General features: G+C 41.3%; 1 protein-coding gene across 2 annotated transcripts in view; it reads right to left on the bottom strand.

Moving 5' to 3' along the window:
* PARVA (parvin alpha) overlaps positions 1–23,543 on the bottom strand; it is a 101,452-nt gene that overhangs the window by 42,001 nt on the left and 35,908 nt on the right. Inside the window, exon 1 of one of the 2 annotated variants that reach the window (XM_030560345.1) lies at positions 983–1,177. The exons of the other annotated variant lie outside the window; for it this stretch is intronic. Within the exon in view, the coding sequence (XP_030416205.1) occupies positions 983–1,010 (28 nt within the window). The 5' untranslated portion in view covers positions 1,011–1,177. Of the gene's footprint in view, positions 1–982; positions 1,178–23,543 lie in introns of those variants that run through there. 2 annotated transcript variants of the gene reach the window in all.

A 23,543-nucleotide genomic window follows, 5' to 3' on the forward strand; every position in this document is an offset into this window, starting at 1 on the left:
ATTTGTTTGAGTACAGTATTAGTATGTTGTTAAATTAGAAAACAAGTGGTACAGAATATCAGCAACAGCATTATAGGAATAAATTGTATTGTGAACTGCACACACTGCACATAATTTGCTGTTGTTCTTTCCAACATACTGCCTGTTAAATGTACTTCACTCACACCCCTCAATATCCAGCTACTTTTTTCAACATCCAGAATATTAAGACTAATAGTAACTCTTGTGCAGATTCAAAGTTTTGCCACTTTGCATTGGGCACATGTTAAAATCTGAGTAAATAATCTTAAATGGATTTTCCTGTATAGCATTAACACAAATTCAGAGGTCTCCGAACATAATTTTCAACTTGAAGATGTTAAAGCCATAAATATTGATTTAATTTCAATAGCAGGTTATTTAAACTGCTTTATGTACCAAAAGGGCTTGTGGATTGAAAACAACAATTACTTACAGCTATTTGTATTAAGAAATATTTACTAAAGTCAAAAGAATACAAAAAACTAAAGTATCCTCTTCCACACAACTCATCTGAAAATCCTCATTTGAAACATGCTTTTGACTAAATTAAACAATTTATCCCCATGTAGAAATTCAGACTCTGAAGTTTATTTCATATTGGTTCAGATATTACTAAGAGCCTGATCCTGTGCTCATTGAAGTTAATAGTAACACTTGCATTGACCTTCAGTGGGTCTAGAATCATGCCCTAGTTAATATCTCATATTGTAGAAATATTTTAGACCCAGAATAATATTTGAAATGAACAAACTACAATATTGTCTTCCACTGTTGACTGGTGGGAGCTTCACAGTGCAAAGTCTGACCAAGGCTACAGGACACTAACCACCCGCCCTCAATTTTAAAATATTAGAAAACGAAAATTAACACCCCTTACAAAAGTATAAGTGCAGAAAGTAATACTCAGACACCATAGAAATCAACATGAAAAACAATGACAAAGTAGTGTAGGATCTCCTACCTTTAGGGCAAAGGGCTCCACAGCCCATTGTACACTCTCCAAGTCACCCTCATTTTATCTGTACAAGGAGAACTAGCTGTCTGTAAGGTACTTCAAGTACTTTTCCTTGTAGGCCCCCTTTTTGTTACTGGTCTGTGAAGCTGTATTCGTAGCTGTAGAGCTTGTTTTTCAACAGAAGGCTCCTGATACATCTCTCAGCTCAGTGCATCACTTCAGAACAAATGACTGACTGCCTATATAATTTAATATGATGCCACATGAGACTCATAGACCATCTGCAAAACAAACTAAATCTGCCTTTCGCAGCTTGGCAAGTTGTTGTCTGCAGAGCTAAGATGCAGCTTTGACTATATCTTTTGTTACCTGTCATATGATCGAATGAAAGACTCGAATGGCGTCTGTGAGGCATGTAATTTCATGCAATCTCAGAGTCCAGTTCTAATGCTGAATAACTGATATTTTCCCCCGTACAATTTGGGATAGAACCATAGTTATCCTAAAATGATGGGGTAGAGCAGAATGGAGACATGGCAACAGGAAATGAAACACCTTGTTTTTTGCCTGCGTTGGTTTTGAAAAATCAGAGGTGCAGAATGATAAAAAAAACTAAAAATGGTTGAAGAGTGAAAATCAACGTAAGCAGCCAAATCAATAAAATATATTTCCAGAACTGAGATGCAAGTGTAATATGGTACAAGGGAAGTTCAAACTCCACTCCTATCCACTGTGCCTCTTCTCCAGCTATAGGTCCTACTCCCACTGAAATAGATGGTAAAACTCCAACAGGAGGAGGATCAGGCCCTAAAATGGGAACAATCACATACAGAAAGTTGGAGGGCAAGGCGTGAATATGCATGAGACATCAACAGGACAGTAACACAACTGGGAAAGGAAAATATATAACCCTCTTCCCCTCTAGGGTGATTGTGGCTTAGTAGAGGACCAGATGAAATAATAATCAGTTTTGACTTGGTGTCAAAACTGAATTGCTATGAAGATATTAAAAAAGAAGCTGTAAAAGTTCCTGAATGCTTGTTTCCACTTGGAGCACAAGGAGGAAATGACACATGACTGGCTCCATCCTGAGCAGCAGAAAGTGGTTACCTTTCTAGTTTCCATTTAAACTTCATCAGTATTACCACTGCCAAAGTCATAAATGGACACTGCGGGGTGCTTCTTACTCAGAGTTATTCAGCTGCGCTACAAACCACCACTCACCCTTGGTCCTGGTTCTGAAGTGACCCATCATATTAAAAATACAATGTACTCTATAAGGTTCTTGAATTGCACCCATTACGGTGTAGCCACAGGGGAGCTTTAAGTTGAGCACTTAACTCACATATGTTCCTTAATGAAAACGCTGTGGTTGATGGGCTGTTCACTGAGCTCCAGCCTTCCTCCTGGAAGTTCTGCTGCTGTGTGGCCCTCTACAATAATAAGGGTTATCCACCTGGCATACTGCATCAGCACCCACTTCCTCAAAGAGCAGGAAGGTGGAAGTGCTGCCATGTTGAGCAACACCAGTTAATTGTGGAAAAAATTGGATGAAATACCAAAAGTTTTCTTGGTCTTTCATCTTTAAAACACTGCTTGTACCTACCGTAGTTCCAGGAGGACCCTGTCTAATATACCTGAGTGTAGGTACAGGGGGCAAGAATGAGAGCTTGGTAATAATTGAAATGGGGTTGTTTTCTGAGAGGTATAACACTTGCAGGAGTCTATTTAGTTAGGAAGTTTAGAATTCATAGTCTGAAGCACATGCTTGGGGGTGGGGAGCAAAGTTTTGTAAGAACACCCTCCTGTCAATCCATTTTTGCTTCCCACAAACAACTTCAAATAGGATTTCACTTCTACTTCCTGTAATCTAGAAGAAAATCAATCATTTTATTAGTCTCAGATTCAGAAAATGTGCTTCCCCTTGCCCTAAGCAGAAATCACTGCAGAAAAGAACAGCATACTGGAGAGATGCTTTGGGCCTAGGCTTCCCAAACTGTCAGCCCCACAATTTTCAGCTTTATGAAAATAGGAAGTTTATCAAAGACAGGAGGGAAATCTTTTTCAAGTGGTTTTGGCCATCAATATAGGAAACAATTTAAAGTCAACAAGAAACTGATAGCTTAATTTGTGAAAATGGATAAATACCATATCTGCTACATAGCACATTAACCCATGTAACATATAAATACAGAAATAGCACTGCAATGCTTGGTTAAAAGGTTCTGGTTCAGAGAGGAGGAAATTTAATTAAAGCATGCAATGTCAATTACTGTCATTTGTAATTGTATTATGCCTCCCTAGAAATAATGCAGACACAGAATTCTAAAGTTACCTGCATGTTTGATGTAAATGAGATAAAATTATCTAGGTCCTGAAAAAATCCAGATAGTAGAAAAAATGATGTTTGTCTAACCTCATTTGTCATAAAATTTAATGATTTATGGACCATCTTTAAATTGTTGATTATATGAGAAGTGATGTGCTTCCAGTTTAAACAGATAATGCAACAAACCCAGCATTTGGTTTCAGAAATTGGTGTTTAATAAACATGATGTTATGCCAGGATATTTTAAAAATACTAAGCCAAATTTGCACAAGTAAATAATTTGGCCTTCTGTTTATATTAATAAAATCTATCAAAAAATTACAGGGCCTGATCCTGGATGCTGTTCTTTCTTCTGCGCTCTACCTTGTAAAAAATGGACAGTGAGCTAGTTGCGTGCAGAGAAATCCCCTGGTAACAAAGCCAGAGCAGTCAGCTTTGCATCACCACCTCTCCCTGCACACTATGCATAAGAGGAATCAGAATCTAGACCAGGGGTGGCCAACCTGTGGCTTTGGAGCCACATGCGACTCTTCAGAAGTTAATAGGCGGCTCCTTGTATAGGCACCAACTCCCAGGCTGGAGCTACAGGCTCCAACTTTCCAATGTGCCAGGGGGTGCTCACTGCTCAACCCCTGGCTCTGTCACAGGCCCTGCCCCCACTCCTGCCCTCCTCTGAGCCTGCAGTGCCTTTGCTCCTCCCCCCAGAGCCTCCTGCATGCCATGAAGCAGCTGATCGGGAGATGTGGGGAAGGAGGGGGAGGTGATGATCAGTGGGGCTGCTGGTGGGTGGGAGATGCTGGAAGTGGGGAGGGAGGGGAAGATGGTGAGGGGACTGCTGACATATTACTGTGGCTCTTTGGCAACGTACATTGGTAAATTCTGGCTCCTTCTCAGACTCAGGTCAGCCACACCTGCTCTATACCTAGCTGTTATACAGCACTTTTTCATCCACAGATCTCAAAGAAAGTCAAAGTACCATTATTGCCATTTTACAGATGGGGAAACTGAAACACAGAGTGGTGAAAGGACTTGCCCAAGGCCACCCAAAACACCACTGGTACAGGCAGGAACTGAACCCCAGTCCATTGCCCTCTCCACTAGGCCACACTATCTGTCTCACTAGTTCGTGGAAGTTACTGCAAGTGAACGTTAAGAAGCCTTGAGGTTTCTCTAATTTTTATTAGGAGCCCTGAAACTTGCCATCAGGACTGAAGGGTGAAAAACTGATGGAACGTCCCCCAAACTCTACCACTCCCAGGCATCCCTACTGCCGCACCCTGGAGGACGATACTTTCCTTAGCACTATACTGTTGTGAAGCACGGTATTTAAAACACAACAGAATAATATAAGAGAAGCTGCTGTTGTTTTTAAACTAAAAGCCAGTCAGGCTATTTCTTATAGTCTCTAAGTCCCACACCTGTATTGTGTCTGTCAAACTCCCCTTTGGGCATTTTAAGGGTGCATAGATCACAAAAAGATGCAGATTCACTTAAAAATATCTGAATCTCATCTACTTGAATGGAAAAAGACAGGAATCTTGTCAAAGGGGAAAAAAGAACACACACTGTATAAATAAGGAGAAGCAAGAGGCTAAAATGACCCTTTCATAAAGAAAGCTGCCTCAGTGTTCTCACAGACTTTGCTCTGCTGACAGTACAGTGTTGTGCCTTCTAGCATCAGGGCCGCGCAGAGGAGTGCAGGCAAGTGGGGGGCCCTGGAGTGGGGTCCTTCACTTGCCCCAGGGGCCCTGAAAAACTCTTGCGGGGCCCGGGCCCCTGGAGCTTCTTCCGCTCCGGGTCTTTTGCAGCTGGGGGTCCTTTGGGTGGAAGGACACCCCCCCCGCCGCCGAATTACCGCCGAAGCGGGACCCGCCTGCCAAAGTGCCGGGTCTTCTCTGGTAATTCGGTAGTGGGGGGCCCCTGCCAGGGGTCTTCAGGGCACTTCAGCAGTGGGTCCCAGAGTGGAAGGACCCCCTGCCACCGAATTACCGTCAAAGTGGGCCCCCCCCCCGCCGCCGAAGACCCCAGGCCCCCTGAATCCTCTGGGCGGCCCTGTCTAGCACCACACCCTGGAACATCTCTTCGTGCTGCTAACATATCCCCTCTCTCATGGAGGGTGGGGGAGCAGATGGTGAAAACCTGCCATGGTGGTTTTATGAGTTCCAGCAGGGTTGGTTTAAAGTCATTTAGCACCATTCTAGCAGCCAGTGCAAAGGGCCATTAAGCATGGTCAAGAATCTGGCCTAGAAAACACAACGCGCTAGACATTCAAAATTCTCTTCGCAATAGCTAGGAGTGAAAGTAGAGGGTTGCATTTTCAAAAGCTCTCAACAAAACTCAGATTTCAATGCGAGAAAAATCAGGCTAACACTGAGGGCTTTGGAAAAACGCATTTTCACCGGGAATCTTAAGAGGCAGTAAAATCCACGCATGAATTGTGCTGAAACAGATTAGCATTTTGCAAAAAAGAGTGGACGGTTGTATTTTTAGAAGTGCAAATATAAAAAATCTTCAAAGAAAATATAGGGAAAATGGCAAGTGTTACATTGGCAGGTAACATTCAAGCTCAGCAATTCTAGAGGCCTGAAGCCCAGGATAGCAAACATTAAGAACAAAAGATTGGCAATACTGGGTCAGACCAGCGTCCACCTAGCCCAGTATCCTGTCTTCCAACAGTGGCTGATGCCAGATACCTCAGAGGGAATGAAAAAAACACGGCAATTTATAGAGTGATCCATCCTGTATCGTCCAGTCCTGGTTTCTGGCAGTCAAAGGTGAAAGGACAATGGGTTGCACTCCCTGATCATCTAGACTATTAGCCATTGATGGACCTTTCCTCCATGAACTTACCTAATTATTTTTGAACCAAGTTATACTTTTGGCCTTCTCAACATCCCCTGCTCCACAAGATGACTGCGCACTCTTGCTGGAGTAATTTCTTGTGTGGTTTTTTTTTATTTTAAACATTTGCTGCCTATTCATTTCATTGGGTGACCCCCTTCATTCTCATGTTATGTGAAGGAGTAAATTACACTTTCTTATTCACTTTCTCCACATCAGTCATGGTTTTATAGACCATTATCATATCCCCTCTTATTCATCTCTTTTCTAAGATGAACGGTCCCAGTCTTTTTAATCTCTCCTCATATGGAAGCTGTTCCATACCCCTATTCATTTTTGTTGCTCTTCTCTGTATGTTTTTCCAATTCTAATTTTTTTTTAGAGATGGGGCAATCGGAACTCCATGCAGTATTCAAGGTGTGGCAAACCACGGATTTATATAGCGGCATTACGATATTTTGTGTTTTATTATCTATCCCTTTCTTAATGGTTCCTAACATTCTGTTAGCTTTTTTGACTGCTGCTGCTCACTCAGCAGATGTTTTCAGAGAACTATCCACAATGACTCCTAGATCTCTTTCTTGAGGGGTAAAAGTTGATTTTGTATGTGTAGTTGGGATTATGTTTTCCACTTTATATTTATCAACATTGAATTTCATCTGCCATTTTGTTGTCCAGTCACAGTGAGCTCCCTTTGTAACACTTTGCAGTCATCTTTGGACTTAACTATCTTGACTAATTTTGTATGATCTGCAAACTTAGCCCTATGAAAACTGACCAATTATTCCTACCCTTTTTTTCTTATCTTGAAACCAGTTACTCCTCCATGACAGTACCTTCCATCTTATCCCATGATTGCTTACTCTGCTTAAAAGCCTTTGGTGAGAGACCTTGTTAAAGGCTTTCTGAAAAAGTCCAAGTACACTATATCCACTGGATCACTCTTATCTACGTTTGTTGACCCTCTCCAATAATTCTAATAGTTTGGTGATGCATGATTTCCCTTTATAAAAGCTGTGTTGACTCTTCCCCAACATAGCCCTTTCACCTATGTGTCTGATAATTCTGTTCTTACTGTCGTTTCAATCAATTTGCTTGGTACTGAAGTTAGAGTTACCAGCCAGTAGCTGCCAGGATCATCTCTGGAGCCTTTTTAAAAAACTGGCATTACATTAGCTATTCACCACCCATCTGGTACAGAGGCTGATTTAAGGAAGAGGTTACATACCAAAGTTAGGTTTCAGAGTAGCAGCTGTGTTAGTCTGTATCCGCAAAAAGAACAGGAGTACTTGTGGCACCTTAGAGACTAACAAATTTATTTCAGCATGAGCTTTCGTGAGCTACAGCTCACTTCTTCAGATGCACAGAATGGAACACACAGACAGGAGATATTTATACATACAGAAAACATGAAAAGATGGAAGTATGCATACCAACAGGAAGAGTCTAATCAATTGAGATGAGCTATTGTCAGCAGGGGAAAAAAAACTTTTGAAGTGATAATTAAGATGACCCATAGAAGGTGTGAGGAGAACTTAACATAAGGAAATAGATTCAATTAGTGTAATGACCCAGCCATTCCCAGTCTCTGTTAAGGCCTGAGTTAATTGTGTCTAATTTGCATATTAATTCAAGTTCAGCAGTCTCTCTTTGGAGTCTGTTTTTGAAGTTTTTTTGTTGCAAAACTGCCACCTTCAAGTCTGTCACTGAGTGGTTAGAGAGGTTGAAGTGTTCTCCCACTGGTTTTTGAATGTTATGATTCCTGATGTCAGATATGTCCATTTATTCTTTTGTGAAACGACTGTCTGGTTTGGCCAATGTACATGGCAGAAGGGCATTCCTGGCACATGATGGCATATATCACGTTGGTAGATGTGCAGGTGAACGAACCCCTGATGGCGTGGCTGATGTGATTAGGTCCTATGATGGTGTCACTTGAATAGATATGTGGACAGAGCTGGCATCGGGCTTTGTTACAAGGATAGGTTCCTGGGTCAGTGTTTATGTTGTATGGTGTGCGGCTGCTGGTGAGTATTTTTTTCAGGTTGGGAGGCTGTCTATAAGCAAGGACTGGCCTGTATCCCAGGATCTGTGAGAGTGAGGGATCATCTTTAAGGATAGGTTGTAGATCTTTGATGATGCACTGGAGGTTTTAGTTGGGGACTGTAGGTGATGGCTAGTGGCGTTCTGTTATTTTCTTTGTTGGGCCTGTCCTGTAGTAGGTGGCTTCTTGGTACTCTTCTGGCTCTGTCAATCTGTTTTTTTACTTCAGCAGGTGGGTATTGTAGTTTTAAGAATGCTTGATAGAGATCTCGTAGGTGTTTATCTCTGTCTGAGGGATTGGAGCAAATGTGGTTCTATCTTAGAGCGTGGCTGTAGAAAATGGATCATGTGGTGTGTCCTGGATGGAAGCTGGAGGCATGTAGGTAAGTATAGCGGTCAGTGGGTTTCTGGTATAGGGTGGTGTTTATGTGACCATCGCTTATTAGCACAGTAGTGTCTAGGAAATGGACCGCTTGTGTGGACTGATCTAGGCTGAGGTTGATGGTGGGATGGAAATTGTTAAAATCACGGTGGAATTCCTCGAGGGCTTCTTTTCCATGAGTCCAGATGATGAAGAAGTCATCAATGTAGCGCAAGTAGAGTAGGAACGTTAGGGAACGAGAGCTAAGGAAGCGTTGTTCTAAGTCAGCCATAAAGATGTTGGCATACTGTGGGGCCATGCGGGTACCCATAGCAGTGCCACTGACTTGAAGATATATATTGTCCCCAAATGTGAAATAGCTGTGGGTGAGGACAAAGTCACAAAGTTCAGCCACTAGGTTAGCTGTGATGTTATCGGGAATACTATTATTGACGGCTTGTAATCCATCTTTGTATGGAATATTAGTGTAGAGGGCTTCCACATCCATAGTGGCCAGGATGGTGTTTTCTGGAAGAGCACCGACGGATTGTAGTTTCCTCAGGAAGTCAGTGGTGTCTCGAAGATAGCTGGGAGTGCTGGTAGCATAAGGCCTGAGGAGAGAGTCCACATAGCCAGACAATCCTGCTGTTAAGGTACCAATGCTTGAGATGATGGGGCGTCCAGGATTTCCAGGTTTATGGATCTTGGGTAGCAAACAGAATACACCTGGTCGGGGTTCTAGGCATGTGTTCCTGAGGCTGTTGATGGCAAGTTAGTAGTTCTCATATTTGAGTTCTTTCATATTTCATATATTCTTTATATTGTTCAGAACTCTTGGGTGAATACCATCTGATTCTGGTGACTTTTTACTGTTTAATTTATCATTATATTGTGTACTGAAATAAATTACCACTAATACAACATGATTCACTCATATAAAAAATGACTTCAGATTAAGAGACAGACTCTTAGTGGGTCGACAGACCCACAGCTACGCAATTGTTATTTGTTGTGCCTCTTGCAAAGGTCCAAGTGTGAATAAATATATGACAAGACCACCAACCTTCATCTTGCAAGCAGCTTGGGGAGTCTAAATACACAGGATGAAAGAATCACATTTATTGTTATATTTATATTCACGTGCCTTACATCCATAGAGATACTCCCAGTTCTTACCAAAAGATCCGCTTGTAAGCTTTTCAACTTGAAATGCTCAACAATATAACTCCCCTCTTCAATCCAGTATCTCCCATTGCCTGCTATTAAATCAGGTCACATGTTGGTCTAAAGCTTGACTAACCAGATATACTGAGTAATGAAGTAGTTTAGAATTATCACTGTTTCATAGGTAAGGAAACTGAGGCACAAAGGGCTTGACTCTGACCTTACTAATGCCAGTGGAAAGGGAGAGAAACTACACTGAAGTCAACAGAGTTCCAATGGTGTAAAAGTAGTACGGAGATCAGAATGAGTCGTAAAGAGATTAACTGCCAGATACTGCCACCTTTATTCATATAAGCTGCATCTTCCTCCGGTGTTACAGTTCCTATTGATTTCAACGGGGCCACTTGCGAAGTAAGGTACTATTCAGGAGAGTATGTCTAGCAGAATCTGGCACGAGGTAATTTGCTCAGTGTTAGAGATTATGATCTCACGTCCACAGGTGAAAAATTGCAGTGCAATTACTCCTGATTTACACCGGTGTGAGTAAGGTCATAGTCTGGCTCAAGGTCTGTTTGACACAGCCAGGAATAGAGCTGAAGCCTCTTGACCGTCAGACTTGTACTTGAACAAGACCATCTTTCCTTTCTTGTTACTTTCTCTGCCTTCCCTTTGTCTCTTTGTTACTTAACTTGGACTCCAATTTCTTCATCTCAGGATCCTATCTGCGAAATTGCATTATATGCTCCACTTCTTTTTTGTTCTCTCTTGCTTTCTCTCTAGAATATTACCTAGCTGGCAGTAAGTTTCCTGTGAGAAACTACTTTCCTGTCACACAGTAAGCAATTTACTGGCAACCACTGTTCCCATACAGTTATGCACCTAGACAGTGAATTGGTTAGCAGTTCCATATGTCAGAGTTGCTACAGTTTTCTGGAAAATTGTATTACTTTGGTTAAATAAAAAAAGCTAACAGCAGCAGGAAAAAAAATCATAAAAATGTAGCCAAATTTGTTTCATCCTGCCTGCATCAGCAAATTTGGTCAATGACCTCTCTATATGAGTCATGCAAGAGCTTTAAAACTTGCAGTGATTTATATGTTCAGGATAGAAAGTTCAAGGCTTACATTTTTATTCCCTAACCATACATTATTTCTCTCTACACACAATTTCTTGATAATTACCTCTGCCCTGAAATACATAGGCATAATTTTTTCTGCTTCATGATGCATATTAACCAAAACCACTCATCTCAATAACAGTCTCTATGTTTTTGGCTGATTGCAGCAAATGTGTAGGTTATTCCTGGAACCCTAGTTGGTGGATGCTTTCATTATAGTCTTAGTCATGGAAACAGGCTTCCACCAATAGTTGCATAGTTTGTGAAAAGGTAATTCTCAAAGGAAAAAAAAAATCTTTTCATTTTTACTGGGTACCAAAAATAAAAAAGTCTCTCTTTCCTCTATTCTACAATATTTTAAAAATAAAATAATACTACCACATAGTTCTTATCATCAGCAGATCTCAAAGCACTTTACAAAGGAAGGTAAGTATTATTATCCCTCTTTTACAGAAAGGAAAACTGACTAAGCAGTGAAGTGCCTTGCCCAAAAACACCCAGCAGGCGAGGGGCAGAGCTCGAAATAGAACCCAGGTCTTCCTGAGTCCCAGTTCAGTGCATTAGCCACAAGGTCACAGTGCCTCTCCAGAAGGGCTTGCATTTCCAAGCTTAAATTTAGAGTCGCAGAACTTTTGAAGAAGAAAAACCACCAGAATACAAGATAGAAACTAGTAAAACAAACAAGATAGAAACTACGAGTCATGTGCAGAGAGAATATTTTGTTACCAGTTCGAGTAAAAACAAACACAAGTGGCTTTTTAGATTATGTGGTAAATATATATAATGCTGCTTTCCTTTCTACCAGACCTAGTGGTTAACTCCCACTAAGGCAACTCTGAATCAAGGATTACCTTGACTTTCGGAGAGTTATATAGATGCTTTAGGGAGCCAGTCTGGCTGTTTTCATAAGTTTATCATGCTTTTTAACTGATGCCATGTACATTTGGGATTGGGGAAACAGAAGGATGACACTATGACACACAGTATAAAACTTATACTTGTTGTAAGTATTTGAATACTGAACTCGAACCCCAAAAAGTTTTATGCCAGGATTCAGATCACAGAGCCCTTTTAAAGTTCAATAGGTACATTTAGTTTATTGAAAAAAGTGAATGATTCAGTTCTGGAACCTCAAAGGCCCTATAAAAGCCCAAAAGAACATGTTTTGTAGAGAGCTGAGCTAAGAACGTCATGTTTTTTATAACCTTATAAGCTGGGGTTTGATTCTGTAAAACCAGAGGCAGATTCAGATCTATTCCCATTTGGTCCCACGTTTAGGGAGGAGGAGGTGAGAAATAAAAAAAAGTATGACGCTTTGACCTATCACCCATAAAAAGCAAAGCAGGTATTCTTTGTTTTAGAAAGCCTCATTCATAGGTTTTGCCAGACCTGGTATGGGTCAGCTCCTGAGTTCTATTTTATTTAAACCATCAAAGTCTAGTATAAGGGTGTGGAGAAATGTTACCAGTTTGGGCCCATCTCTAGTTTTAACATCGTTCCCTTTCCTTTGTGGACTAGGCATGAGGGAAGCAGGATGCCAGAGAATAAGGGAAAAAATTAAGCAATTCCCTTTACTATGAGTCTGCTGTGCAGGTTATTATCTTTCTGCCCCTCTAATTGAACAATTCTCTAGCAACAGAGTAAGTAATTACTGTGTTGATCTTCAGTGGTAAGTGACTAAACCAGTGGTTCTCAAACTTTTGTACTGGTGACCCCTTTCACATAGCAAGCCTCTGAGTGCAACCCCTCCCTTATAAATGAAAAACACTTTTAAATATATTTAACACCATTATAAATGCTGGAAGCAAAGCAGGGTTTGGGGTGGAGGCTAACAGCTCACGACCCCCCATGTAATAGCCTCGTGACCCCCTGCGGGGTCCTGACCCCCAGTTTGAGAACCCCTGGACTAAGCCATCATACTGAGGGTCTCTCTTTCCCCTTTTCTTTCTGCCAGTTCTAGTATATTAAAATCCTTTCTATTGAGCTGTGTGATGATACTTATTGTGAACCCACCAGATGCTAGTCTCTACATGGCCTAGAAGCTAACACGCCTTCAGCACTTGCCCTTGAGCTTGTGGTATACCTAGCATGCTACCAAATATCTGAGAAAGTTTGGTGTACTATAGCAATGGCCCCATAAGGCAGCGCTAACTACAGTAATTCTCTGTTCATCCTTTCACCTATCAGCTCTAGATAACAAAGGTGATTTATTTTCTTAGGTCTGTAGTCCACTAAAACTTCCTGCACGCAGTGGACCAGCAGGAGACTCCTATGGGCTGGGTGTAACAGAAAATTTCTCTCCTGCTGCCATCCTTCTGGAGCTACATGATTTTTTTTTAAAAAATCAATTATCTACCAGGCCATCCAGATTAAACTACAGGAACTTTGTGCCAACCTTTACAAAACTCTGCTTTAAAATTCACTACACTTCCAGGTCTAAAAAATTAAAACCAGAACACCCAGAACCCTGGAGTGATGCCAATCTTTTCTGACAACACTAGTTTGAACAAGTTAAAAAGCGGGAGAAAGATATCAGCCTTGCACAACTTCATGAAAAATACCCAATCCACGCACAAAATCCAGTTGTCTGTACTTTTCTCTGGTAATTATGACAAAATGGTCAGATCTGGGGGGTTGTTTTGAAAACATCACTGCTTATCAGATTTTACCATGTACTATTGCAAAATGTTGGATACATATTAACTAGCTGATTTTATTTTTTTTAACGGCCAGCTGTCCAAACTCAACCAGGGATCACTAAAGCTAGCTGTTTTCATGCTGGCTGGTCCATCTTTAGCAGTAACTAAGAATCTGCCAGTCATATCCTGCCCTCAATTTCACTTCAGCAATCCTATTGGCTTCAAAAGGGTTTCACAGATAACAGAGGGTAGAATTTGCCCTGCAGTATTAATTTAGTAAAGAAGTCTGTTGATGATATATTAGCCAGAATTGCATCAACCTCCTCCTCCCAGAGCTGCAGTGCTAGCAGAAGTAAAACATCATTTTTGTCACTGAAGTAAGCAGATATGACTCTGGGAGCAGCAGATTTGTTGTGTATGAAAACACCACTTTTACAAGTTTCAGAGTAGCAGCCGGGTCACTTTTCAGAGTAGAACTACAGTCTAAGCCTCCCAATATCACTTTGAGGTCTGGATTTGTAACAACCCCCATTTTACAGATGAGGAAAACAGACAAAGAGAGGATTTTCCCAGTACCCCACATGAGAGCAAGGATTAGAATTTAGGAGTTCCTGGCTCCCAGACCCATGCTTTAGTCCACTAAACCATGCTGCCATTCAAGTCTAAAACTTATTTTTACTTTTGATCTACAAGAACTTAATCCAAATATTAGAGATGGGCATACTAACTCTCTATAGTGCACAATTTAGCCTCATTTAAAATATGTATTTATTGCTGTATTTTCTATCTGAAAGGTCAAAACCTATTTTCTTCTCCACAGGGAAAATTGCTAACTCTTTTGTTTTTATGTTAGTAACTTATAGTGCATAGTTTGGAGTTTAATCTCAAACTTCCTGAGATTCCTTCAGTGTAATGGATATTTCTCCTGCAGAACAATTTTAAATTATAATTTGTATTAATTATGTATGTGTCCATTTCACAGTGTTAGAGTTATGGGGCCAAGTTCCACGCTCGGCTACTCTACGCATCTGGAAGTCATTGAAGTTTCACTTATGTACCAAAGGCTCACTGTGTTCTCAGAATGAAGCTCAAAAGCACTGACTGAGATAGGAAACACTTCTAAGATCTTTTGTTTAAGTCTAGGTGTAATAAAGGAGAATGTTGCTGTCAACAAGGTCAAAGAAAGCTGCCATCTTGTTTTCAACCATAGGCTAAAGGGATACAAGCCAAGACATTTAATTTATAAAAACAAATTGGAGTTTTTCAGTTTCTGGGCCTACAAGTGATGAATGGGTTTATGGCCCTCTCTGCTCCCAGGGAGGCATGCGGCAAGAGGGGCTGCACTCTGTTGCAGTAGCACCTGCATGCAAATGCAGTGGTGTCAGCTTTACAGCTCCGAAGGGAACCACTTGCCAGAAGTAAATGCCGTTTGACAGCAGCTCCTAAAAAGAGGAAGGAAATGAGGGAGAGGGAGAAAAGTGATAGGAAATAAAAGGACTTTATAAAACAGGGTTTATTGCTTTCATTCGTGGCAATTTTCCTTTGTTCTGTTTAAGCACTGTACCTTCCAATTCCAGATACAGCGCAAAAGAGATACTTGTCTAAAAAAAGTTTATTTCTATCTGAGATTGCCTTTCAAGACACGGCACAAACTCAGTAATACATTATTAGGAGTAACAATGGACTAGCTCTAATTAACTTGACACAGCCTTTGCTTATGATACCAATCAAATCAATATTAAGGGGGAGTGCACACTCTCTCATTACAGCACAAAATGGGTGTCAATCTCTTCAGAAAGATTTTTGGGTCAGAAATTGTGTTTGAGGTCAGTGTATTTGGCTTCTCCTCCTCCCTTTTCAAACAGGATGGAAAAATATATTATTATGTGCTATTTAGTACCTGGATAAAATATATATTCAGGCTGCCTATATTGTATGACTGAAACTAATCCAATATGAAGAAGTCTCAGTTTAAAAAAAAAGATTTTAGTAGTTCACAGAGCTCAAATTAAATACTTAAATAGGTAACACTAGATATTTCTCATGCTGCCTCACATTTCTCTATTTATTTTTATCTGCAGGATCAGGCATGTTAGAGAGGAAGGCCTGGTAAGAATTGCCTCAGCCATCATTCTTGGTTACTTACATCTGTGGTCAATTTTCCACACTTTCTTCCATAAAAGGTAAACGGGGCACTGTACTTGCAACAGGATAATCTAAACAATATGAACAATGTTACTGTTAAAGACCATCTGGTTCATGAAGCACAGCTCCAGACTGTTAACTCCTTAGTAAAACGGGGAATCATGTAGCATGCATTTGTCTATACACAATTCATTTTTAAACTGATAAATGTTAGAGCTCCTGAGACACAACAGATTTAGCGTGCAGGGAAATGCAGTCTCTCTTTTTATACTCCATAGATCTTTCATATGCTGTAATCCAGGCTAGTGAGCAACATTTATATGTAACATTTTCTACAAAAAGTCTCTAGGCTCTTCTGTAAGCTTCTAACAATCAGTTCTACATTTGGTTTTGGGGGGTGGGTTTATTTTTTGGTCTCATAATCCACTTGAAAACTAAGGACCTGGCCCTGCAAAGGTTTAAGCAAACAGCTTTTACCTATGTGAGTAAAATTATATGCTTCAGTCTATAAAGAAACAGGCCTTGAAAAACTAAATGATTTTTAAAAAATAAAAGTAATAAGTCAAAGTCGGGTCAAAAGAAAGTAAGAAAAAAAAAGTAACATAAATCCAAGCCCCGTCTGTTGCTGTGATATCTACAATTCTTTACGTTTTCAAAATCCGTCAGCCCTTTATTGTTTTGGCATTAAATGGATGTGCACGTCAACAAGAAAAGCGCCCCACAGGAAAAGGAGCAAAGCAAGAATTAAAATGACTTGTGAAAACAGAATGGAGGAAGAAGGTAACAAAGGGGGAGAGAGAGATAGCACTTTAAATATTCAAGAGGCAGTGTAATCTAGCATACTGAACGAGGACTGAGGGTATGCCTACATTGCAACTGTGATTACACTACATCAGGGGGAGGCAACCTATGGCATGCATGCCGAAGGCGGCACACGAACTGATTTTCAGCGGCACTCACACTGCCGGGGTCCTGGTCACCGGTCCAGGGGTTCTGCATTTTAATTTAATTTTAAATGAAGCTTCTTAAACATTTTTAAAAACCTTATTTACTTTACATACAACAATAGTTTAGTTATAATATAGACTTATAGAAGGAGACCTTCTAAAAACGTTAAAATTTATTACTGGCATGCAAAACCTTAAATTAGAGTGAATAAATGAAGACTCGGCACACCAATTCTGAAAGGTTGCCAGCCCCTACACTACATGTAGGAATGCCCTTAGCTAGCATTGATGAAGCTAGCTCTCTAAAAATTGCTATGGAGGCATGGGCAGCACTACTAGCTAACAGTCTGAGTATAAGCCTGCCTGGGACCCTGGGTATGTACTTGAGCAGCTAGCCTATGCCACTGCCTGTGCTGCTGCAGCTTTGCTGCTATTTTTAGCAAGCTAGCTTGATCAGTGCTGGCTCAGATATGCCAACATGCTGCAATCACACCTACCCTGTAGAGACATACTCGGTGCTAGAAACACCTGAGTTCTAGGGCTGGCTCTTTCATAGACTTAAGTGGGTGTCACAATAAACAGGTCATTGTGTTTCAGTTTCCCCATATGTAAAATTGGCACTAATACTTATACACATCACAAAGGTATTGACAAAAATAATTAAAAGTCTGTAAAGTACTTGGAAGATGTAAGACCCAAAACTATGCTAGCCAACATTGACTTCAGTGGAAGTCTACTGAACATTAGCTTCAGAGTAGAACAGGCACAGCCCAGAATCATGTGAGAGTTAAATGGTATTATATATGGCCAGTTTACATGTGTTAAATGTGCCCATTTGTCTTCTGCAAACAACACAACAGATGCTGTGTGTGTTACATCAAAGCCAAAAGACACTTTTGTATACTGACACTCACCAGTACGGAATAGCTTCTTTTCACAAGGCATAATTTACAGTAACTGTGCATGGAGTGGGTTAAATACTGGTCTCCGTTACAGCTGTGCAATCCCATGTTACCTGACTGTAACTGGGAACTGGATTTGGCTCCATAGGTTTCTCTCTCTCCCTCCCCCCCTCAAATTTTAATGACAGGGTGAAAAAAATAATTTATTGAACTAGAAAATTTAAATAGTTCTTTTTCAGTCTTTTTTTTATTTCATTCTAAAAATATTTTTTGGAAGGAGAAAAGATTAAGCAAAAAAAGACTAAGCAGAGTTGGAGTTTTTCTTTGAGAGTAAACACCACAAAAGGAGATTTTCATATTCCTTTGGTTTCTGGTTTTAATTCCATGAGCACTTTAAACAGAAGCATTGCTATATCTAATTTCTAGGTAGAGTACACACAGTTCCAAACCCACTGCTCCAACAAATTTTTCCACCCCCACAATGCAGCATGTGTTGATAAACTCCTTTTAAACATTACTACGATCTGAGTCTCATTTTCATTGACGCCATTATATAAAAGATCATTGGACTATGCTAGATTTTTAGTTTCCAAAAAATTGTTAGAGGGAGGAAGTATTGGGTTTTGTTTATTTATTTTTCCCTTTAGAAATCACTTAGTGTATGCTCATGACTCACCATAGGAGGAAAAAAACAGGAGTTACTGTACATAAGCTGTGTCAGACAGTTTTATGATTAATAGGGGTAAAAAGTTAGATTCACATTTAAAACTTAGGTTGATCACATTGAAACAATTAAGCCTAGCTGGTAATCATCAATTATAAAACTATTTACAGACCCAGCAAAATTTAAGAGATTTACAATATAAATAATATTTCATTACAAAACAATCATTGTAGGTCACTCACGTAAAGGATAAAATTCCTCCTATGGAACATAGAGTTATTCTAGTTTTGAAGTACAAAATGTTACAGTATAACCATATACTTATTATGCCTTTCTTGATAACATAATGAAGGCATCCTAATTGCTTGTTGTACCTAATTTGAACCCCTCCTCTCAGCTTATAGCTAACATCGAATTTGGGGAATGAAGAGTAGAACTCATTCTCTCTAAATCAGCAAGGACTCTCTTACAACATCTCCTGGTAGAATAGCATCATGTACAAAACAGAAGTTCAAAAACATACTAATAATTCTGTATCTCTGAGATTATTTTCTAGTAATCTGCCTTCATTCTCTGGAAGGTAAAATTCAATGATAAAAACCAGGGGCGGCTCTAGACATTTCGCCGCCCCAAGCAGGGCAGCATGCCATGGAAGACGCTCTACCGGTTGCCGGTCCCGAGGCTCTGGTGGACCTCCCGCAGGCATGCCTGCGGGGGGTCCACTCGAGCCGCCTGCCGCCCTCCCAGCGACCGGCAGAGCGCCCCCCGCAGCATGCCGCCCCAAGCATGCGCTTGGCGTGCTGGGGTCTGGAGCCGCCCCTGATAAAAACCATAACATACACCACAGACAACTGCTGAATTTTAGTTAAGACCATTCCACTGGAATAATGCAAACACATGCTGAATGACAAGTTCATACACTTTAATAGCATTCTACAAAGCCTTAACTTACATAGTCAAACTCTTTAGATTTAAATCCTGGCAGACACTAACACTGGGTGTTAAGGTTACCATTTTCAATTTGGCCCAAAACTAAATTCTTGGATTTACAAAGAATTTTTTGAACCACTTCCACTCTTTAATTCAGATCTAGAACAATACTCTTGCAATAATATTTAGCATTTTTCATCTGTAGAGCCAAAAGTGCTTCACGAAGGTGAATAAGCATTATCATCCCCATATTATACATCTGGAAACTGAGGCACAGACCCATTAAGTGCCCACAATTACACGACAATTTAGTGGCGGATCCAACAATAGAATGCAGAACCTCATTCCAGGTCTCGTGTCCTCTATGCTGAACCTATGTCCTTCTCACTACCCCATGACCTCAAACTGTCTGAAATCAGAAAGATACTCACTGCTCTAAAGTGAAAGATTAATTTAATATCAAGAAGTGTAAATCATAGTGTAATCTGACTAATTAGATACTGTATGGCACAAAAGGAATGTTATATATATATATATATATATATATATATATATATATATATATATATATATATATATATATAAAGTTTAAAGTTTATGTCAATGAGTTTAACCCTCAATTGTTAAGTACTGTAAAAATTCAAGTGACAAATAGATTTGATACCTAAGTTGTGCTGCTGGTGAAAGACTCCAGTAAAAACTGACGGCTGTTAGAATAACAATTGACTTAAACTGAATTGTGAGCATGTGACCAGCCTTTTCACTTTAGAGACAGAAATGAGTATTCTTTCCTGTAAAAAATATTCCAAACATGACAATAATTCTCACTAATAATTATTGCTCTCCAATGAGTGCTGTTGCTTATTATGAAAAGAATCTTCTGACAAAAGTAGCCAGTTGGCCCAATTCACAGTCCCAGTTCTATGTCTGATGGCCGAAAGCATGGCTGCAGGGGGAAGTATCACAAGCCTCCCGCAACCCCTACTCTGACTCTGTCTGGAGCTTGCTGACACACCCCACAAAGTGGGCAGGGCCAGAGCAACTGAGAGATGTATTTATTCAATTACTCTTTCAAAGACACTTCTGCTAATGAGACTCCTATGGAGCCTTGGCTAGAATTGAAGGCCACCTTCTCAAGTGGAATTTGCAGGGGAGATGCTTCCCCTGTTGGCACAGGAGGTTGCAGTTTGCCTCCATGGGAGTGAATCTGGCCCAGCATGTAGCTGTTAGTTAGCAGGGTATATAAAATGGGGTCATCTTTTTAGAAATATAGATTGGAATTTTCAGATCCAAGTCCCATTAAAATTAATGTGGCTAAACCCGCTAGCTGGCTTTGAAAATGTCAATCATAGTGTTTTCATACAATAAAATAAATAAATAAAGCTTCTTTCCCCTGAGGATCTCAAATCCAGGGCTGACTTCTCTGTATTTAAGAAAGCTTTGAACTGCTCTTTTAAATTAAATTAAGATTATTCAGCCCAATTCTCACATAAAGCTATGGCCAACTTCACAAAACACAACCCTGCAGCGTACACAAGATTTGCTTAGAGCTTCATGAACTCACTCACAGCATAGCCAGAAGTAGCTTCAAAGTTGTGGGTCTGCTCTCTCTCTCTCTCTCTCACACACACATACTACCCACATCCAGCCCTGCTCCTTGTATTACTCCTGGGAAAATTCTGCGCCACTGCACATGCGCAGAATTCATGTCCCCCACAGATTTGTTCCCTGGCAGAAAAATGACTTTCTGACTAGGAAGCAAAGGGAAGCTGCAACAGCAGTCACGCACCACTCCCTAACTGTGCAGGTACATCATTTCAGGCATGTGGAACAGCCAGTGGAGTGGTAAATCACCACAGGGCTGGGGACACCACCAGTTAGTGACTCCTGCCATGAGCTGGGATCAGCTGCTAGTTCCGGCTGGGCTGGGGACAGGAGAAGACAGGACTTCCTGTTCCCCTGCAAGGAGTGGCTGGGGCTGTGTCAGACTCACCCCCTGAAACTTCCCCCAGCTGCAGGAAGCTCAGCATCTTCCCCTGCTTCCTGCCCCCATTGCTCCTCAGCTGCAGCAGCAGGAGGGGTCACTGTACAGACAGCTGCTCCCCCATCCACCCAACATTTGTGCATCTGGACCTCCATACCCAGACACCCCTGCCAAGCCTCACCTCATATACCCAGAACCCCGTAGCCCTCCATACCCAAACCCCACCCTGCTGAACTTCAGCCCCTGTATCTGGAGCTCTCCTGCACCCAGATCCCCTGCCTCCAGACCCCCCTGCACCCAGATCACCCCCCACCGAGCTCCCTTCACTCAAACCCCCAATCTGACAAGCTCCACCCTCCTGAGCCCCCATGCCACTGGCCCCCACAATTAACTGCACCCAGACTCCCACCTCATCAAGCCCCACTCACCAGCACCCAGACTCACTGAGTCTGAGCCCCAACCACTTTCAGCTAGAAGCCCCTGCAGTCCCATTGCCCCTGCACCTGGAACATCCCCCCCATGAGCCTCTGTGCATCCAGATCCCCCCATACCTAGATCCCACTGAACTGCCTGCACCCAGATTGTCCCATACAGCACCCTCTCATGCCAAACCTGGATCCCCCACACACTGAGCCCCATCACATTTGGATTCTGCCTGGTTGAGCCAGCCTGTCCCACACCTAGTGCAGCTGGCGCAGAGGAGCAGGGCCTCAAGGTGTTTCTGGGGCACACCCAAGTCTCATGTTGCATCAGGGTCAGTGTTGTATCAACCAGACAAGGTACTAACAAGCTCCAACAGAACTTTATTTTTAAAGTGGAAACCTCTTTACCCAGTTGCTGCTGCACCCTCTGTAACTCTCACTCTGCCTCCTCAACACCTCCCCCCTCCTTCCTGTTTCCTGTCCTTTCAGACTCCCAACAGCCAGTGCTCCTAGTTCTAATAATTACAAGCAACATCTAAACACCACATTCCCTCCTCTCTTAAGAAACTCTCCCAATTAAAATAAACATTGTTGTTCTAACCACAGGAACAAATAGGAAACAAGACACTATACTATTGGCAGAAATATTATATTGAAAACACTGTAGATACTACAAAACAATCTGTAGTCCAGACAGGTGGTTATCTGGGTCTGACAGGCCATCTCTCAAGCCCAGGTTCCAGTGCAATGTCTTGTTGTGTTGCTACTACGGTGAAGTTATCCAGTGCAGACTGGGTGTTGTCATAATCTCCTCTTGGTGCATAGGCAGGTGCAAGATAAGAAGTATTCCACACCCGCTCATCGGAAAGTCGATAGGTGTAAGGTGCCTTCTTCTCTATGATTTTAAGAGGCGCTGTGAATTTATGGTCCCTTTTGCGTAAAATTCCAGGTTTTCATGTTCTAACAAAGGAACCACACTCAAACTTTGGTTCCTCAGCACCCCACCGTTTGTCTGTGAAAGCCTTATACACCTCTACCTTGATATAATGCTGTCCTTGAGAGCCAAAAAAATCCGCATTATAGAAACCGTGTTATATTGAACTTACTTTGATCTACTGGAGTGCACAGCCCCACCCCCCCCAGAACACCGCTTTACCACGTTATATCCAAATTCATGTTATATCGGGTGGCGTTATATTGAGGTAGCGGTGCACTTTGATTGGTTCTGTTCAACTGTTTTTCTCACATCATCCTCGGTTGGGGCCTCAGGTCATGCCTTTAACAATCCAGCAATGTTCAGTTTAGTAATCATCTGTTTCCCATGCAGTAACTCTGCGGGTGATCTTTGCGTTGTGGCATGTCATGCAGCCCGGTATGCTTGCAAGAAATCAGTAGTGAAGGTTATCCACAATCGCCCTTCCAGTTGAGCTGTTTGCAAACTCTCTTTCAAACTTCTGTTAAATCATTCGCTTTCCCCATTGGCTTGAGGGTAATATAGGGATGACCTTCTGTGTAAAATGTTCCTCTCTGCTAGAAAAGTTTCAAATTCCAGGGAAGTAAATTGACTACCATTATCTGAAACCAGTTCTTTGGGGTTATCTTCCCTGCTAAAAACTGAAGAGAGGAACTTAATTACTGCAGCGGAAGAGATTTGCGATGTAAACGCTACCTCAGGCCATTTACTGAAATAGTCTATTAAAGTGATGGCATAATGACAGTCAATTGGAGCAGTATCAAAGGGTCCTACAATGTCAATCACCACTTTTTCCCATGCAGATTCAGGAAAAGGAACAGGCTGTAATGGATGGGTACATGTCACTGCTGTCTTATCATGCATTTGGCAAGTGACATAGGATTTTATGAATGCTTCAGTTTGAGAGTCCATCCCTGGCCACCAATACAGATCCTGTAGTCGTTGTTTGATTCTGACAATTCCTTGATGAGTCTATGAGTTTTGACTGTAATTCTTCAGGCACAAGTAGCCAGTGTGTACCTCGTAGCACACAGCCATCGAGCAAAGAAAGTTCACCCTGAACTCTAAAATAAGGCAGCAAAACTGGGTCAAGGTTTTTAGGGATA

Source organism: Gopherus evgoodei, chromosome 4 (assembly GCF_007399415.2).
Source record: "Gopherus evgoodei ecotype Sinaloan lineage chromosome 4, rGopEvg1_v1.p, whole genome shotgun sequence".
Taxonomy (NCBI): domain Eukaryota; kingdom Metazoa; phylum Chordata; order Testudines; family Testudinidae; genus Gopherus; species Gopherus evgoodei.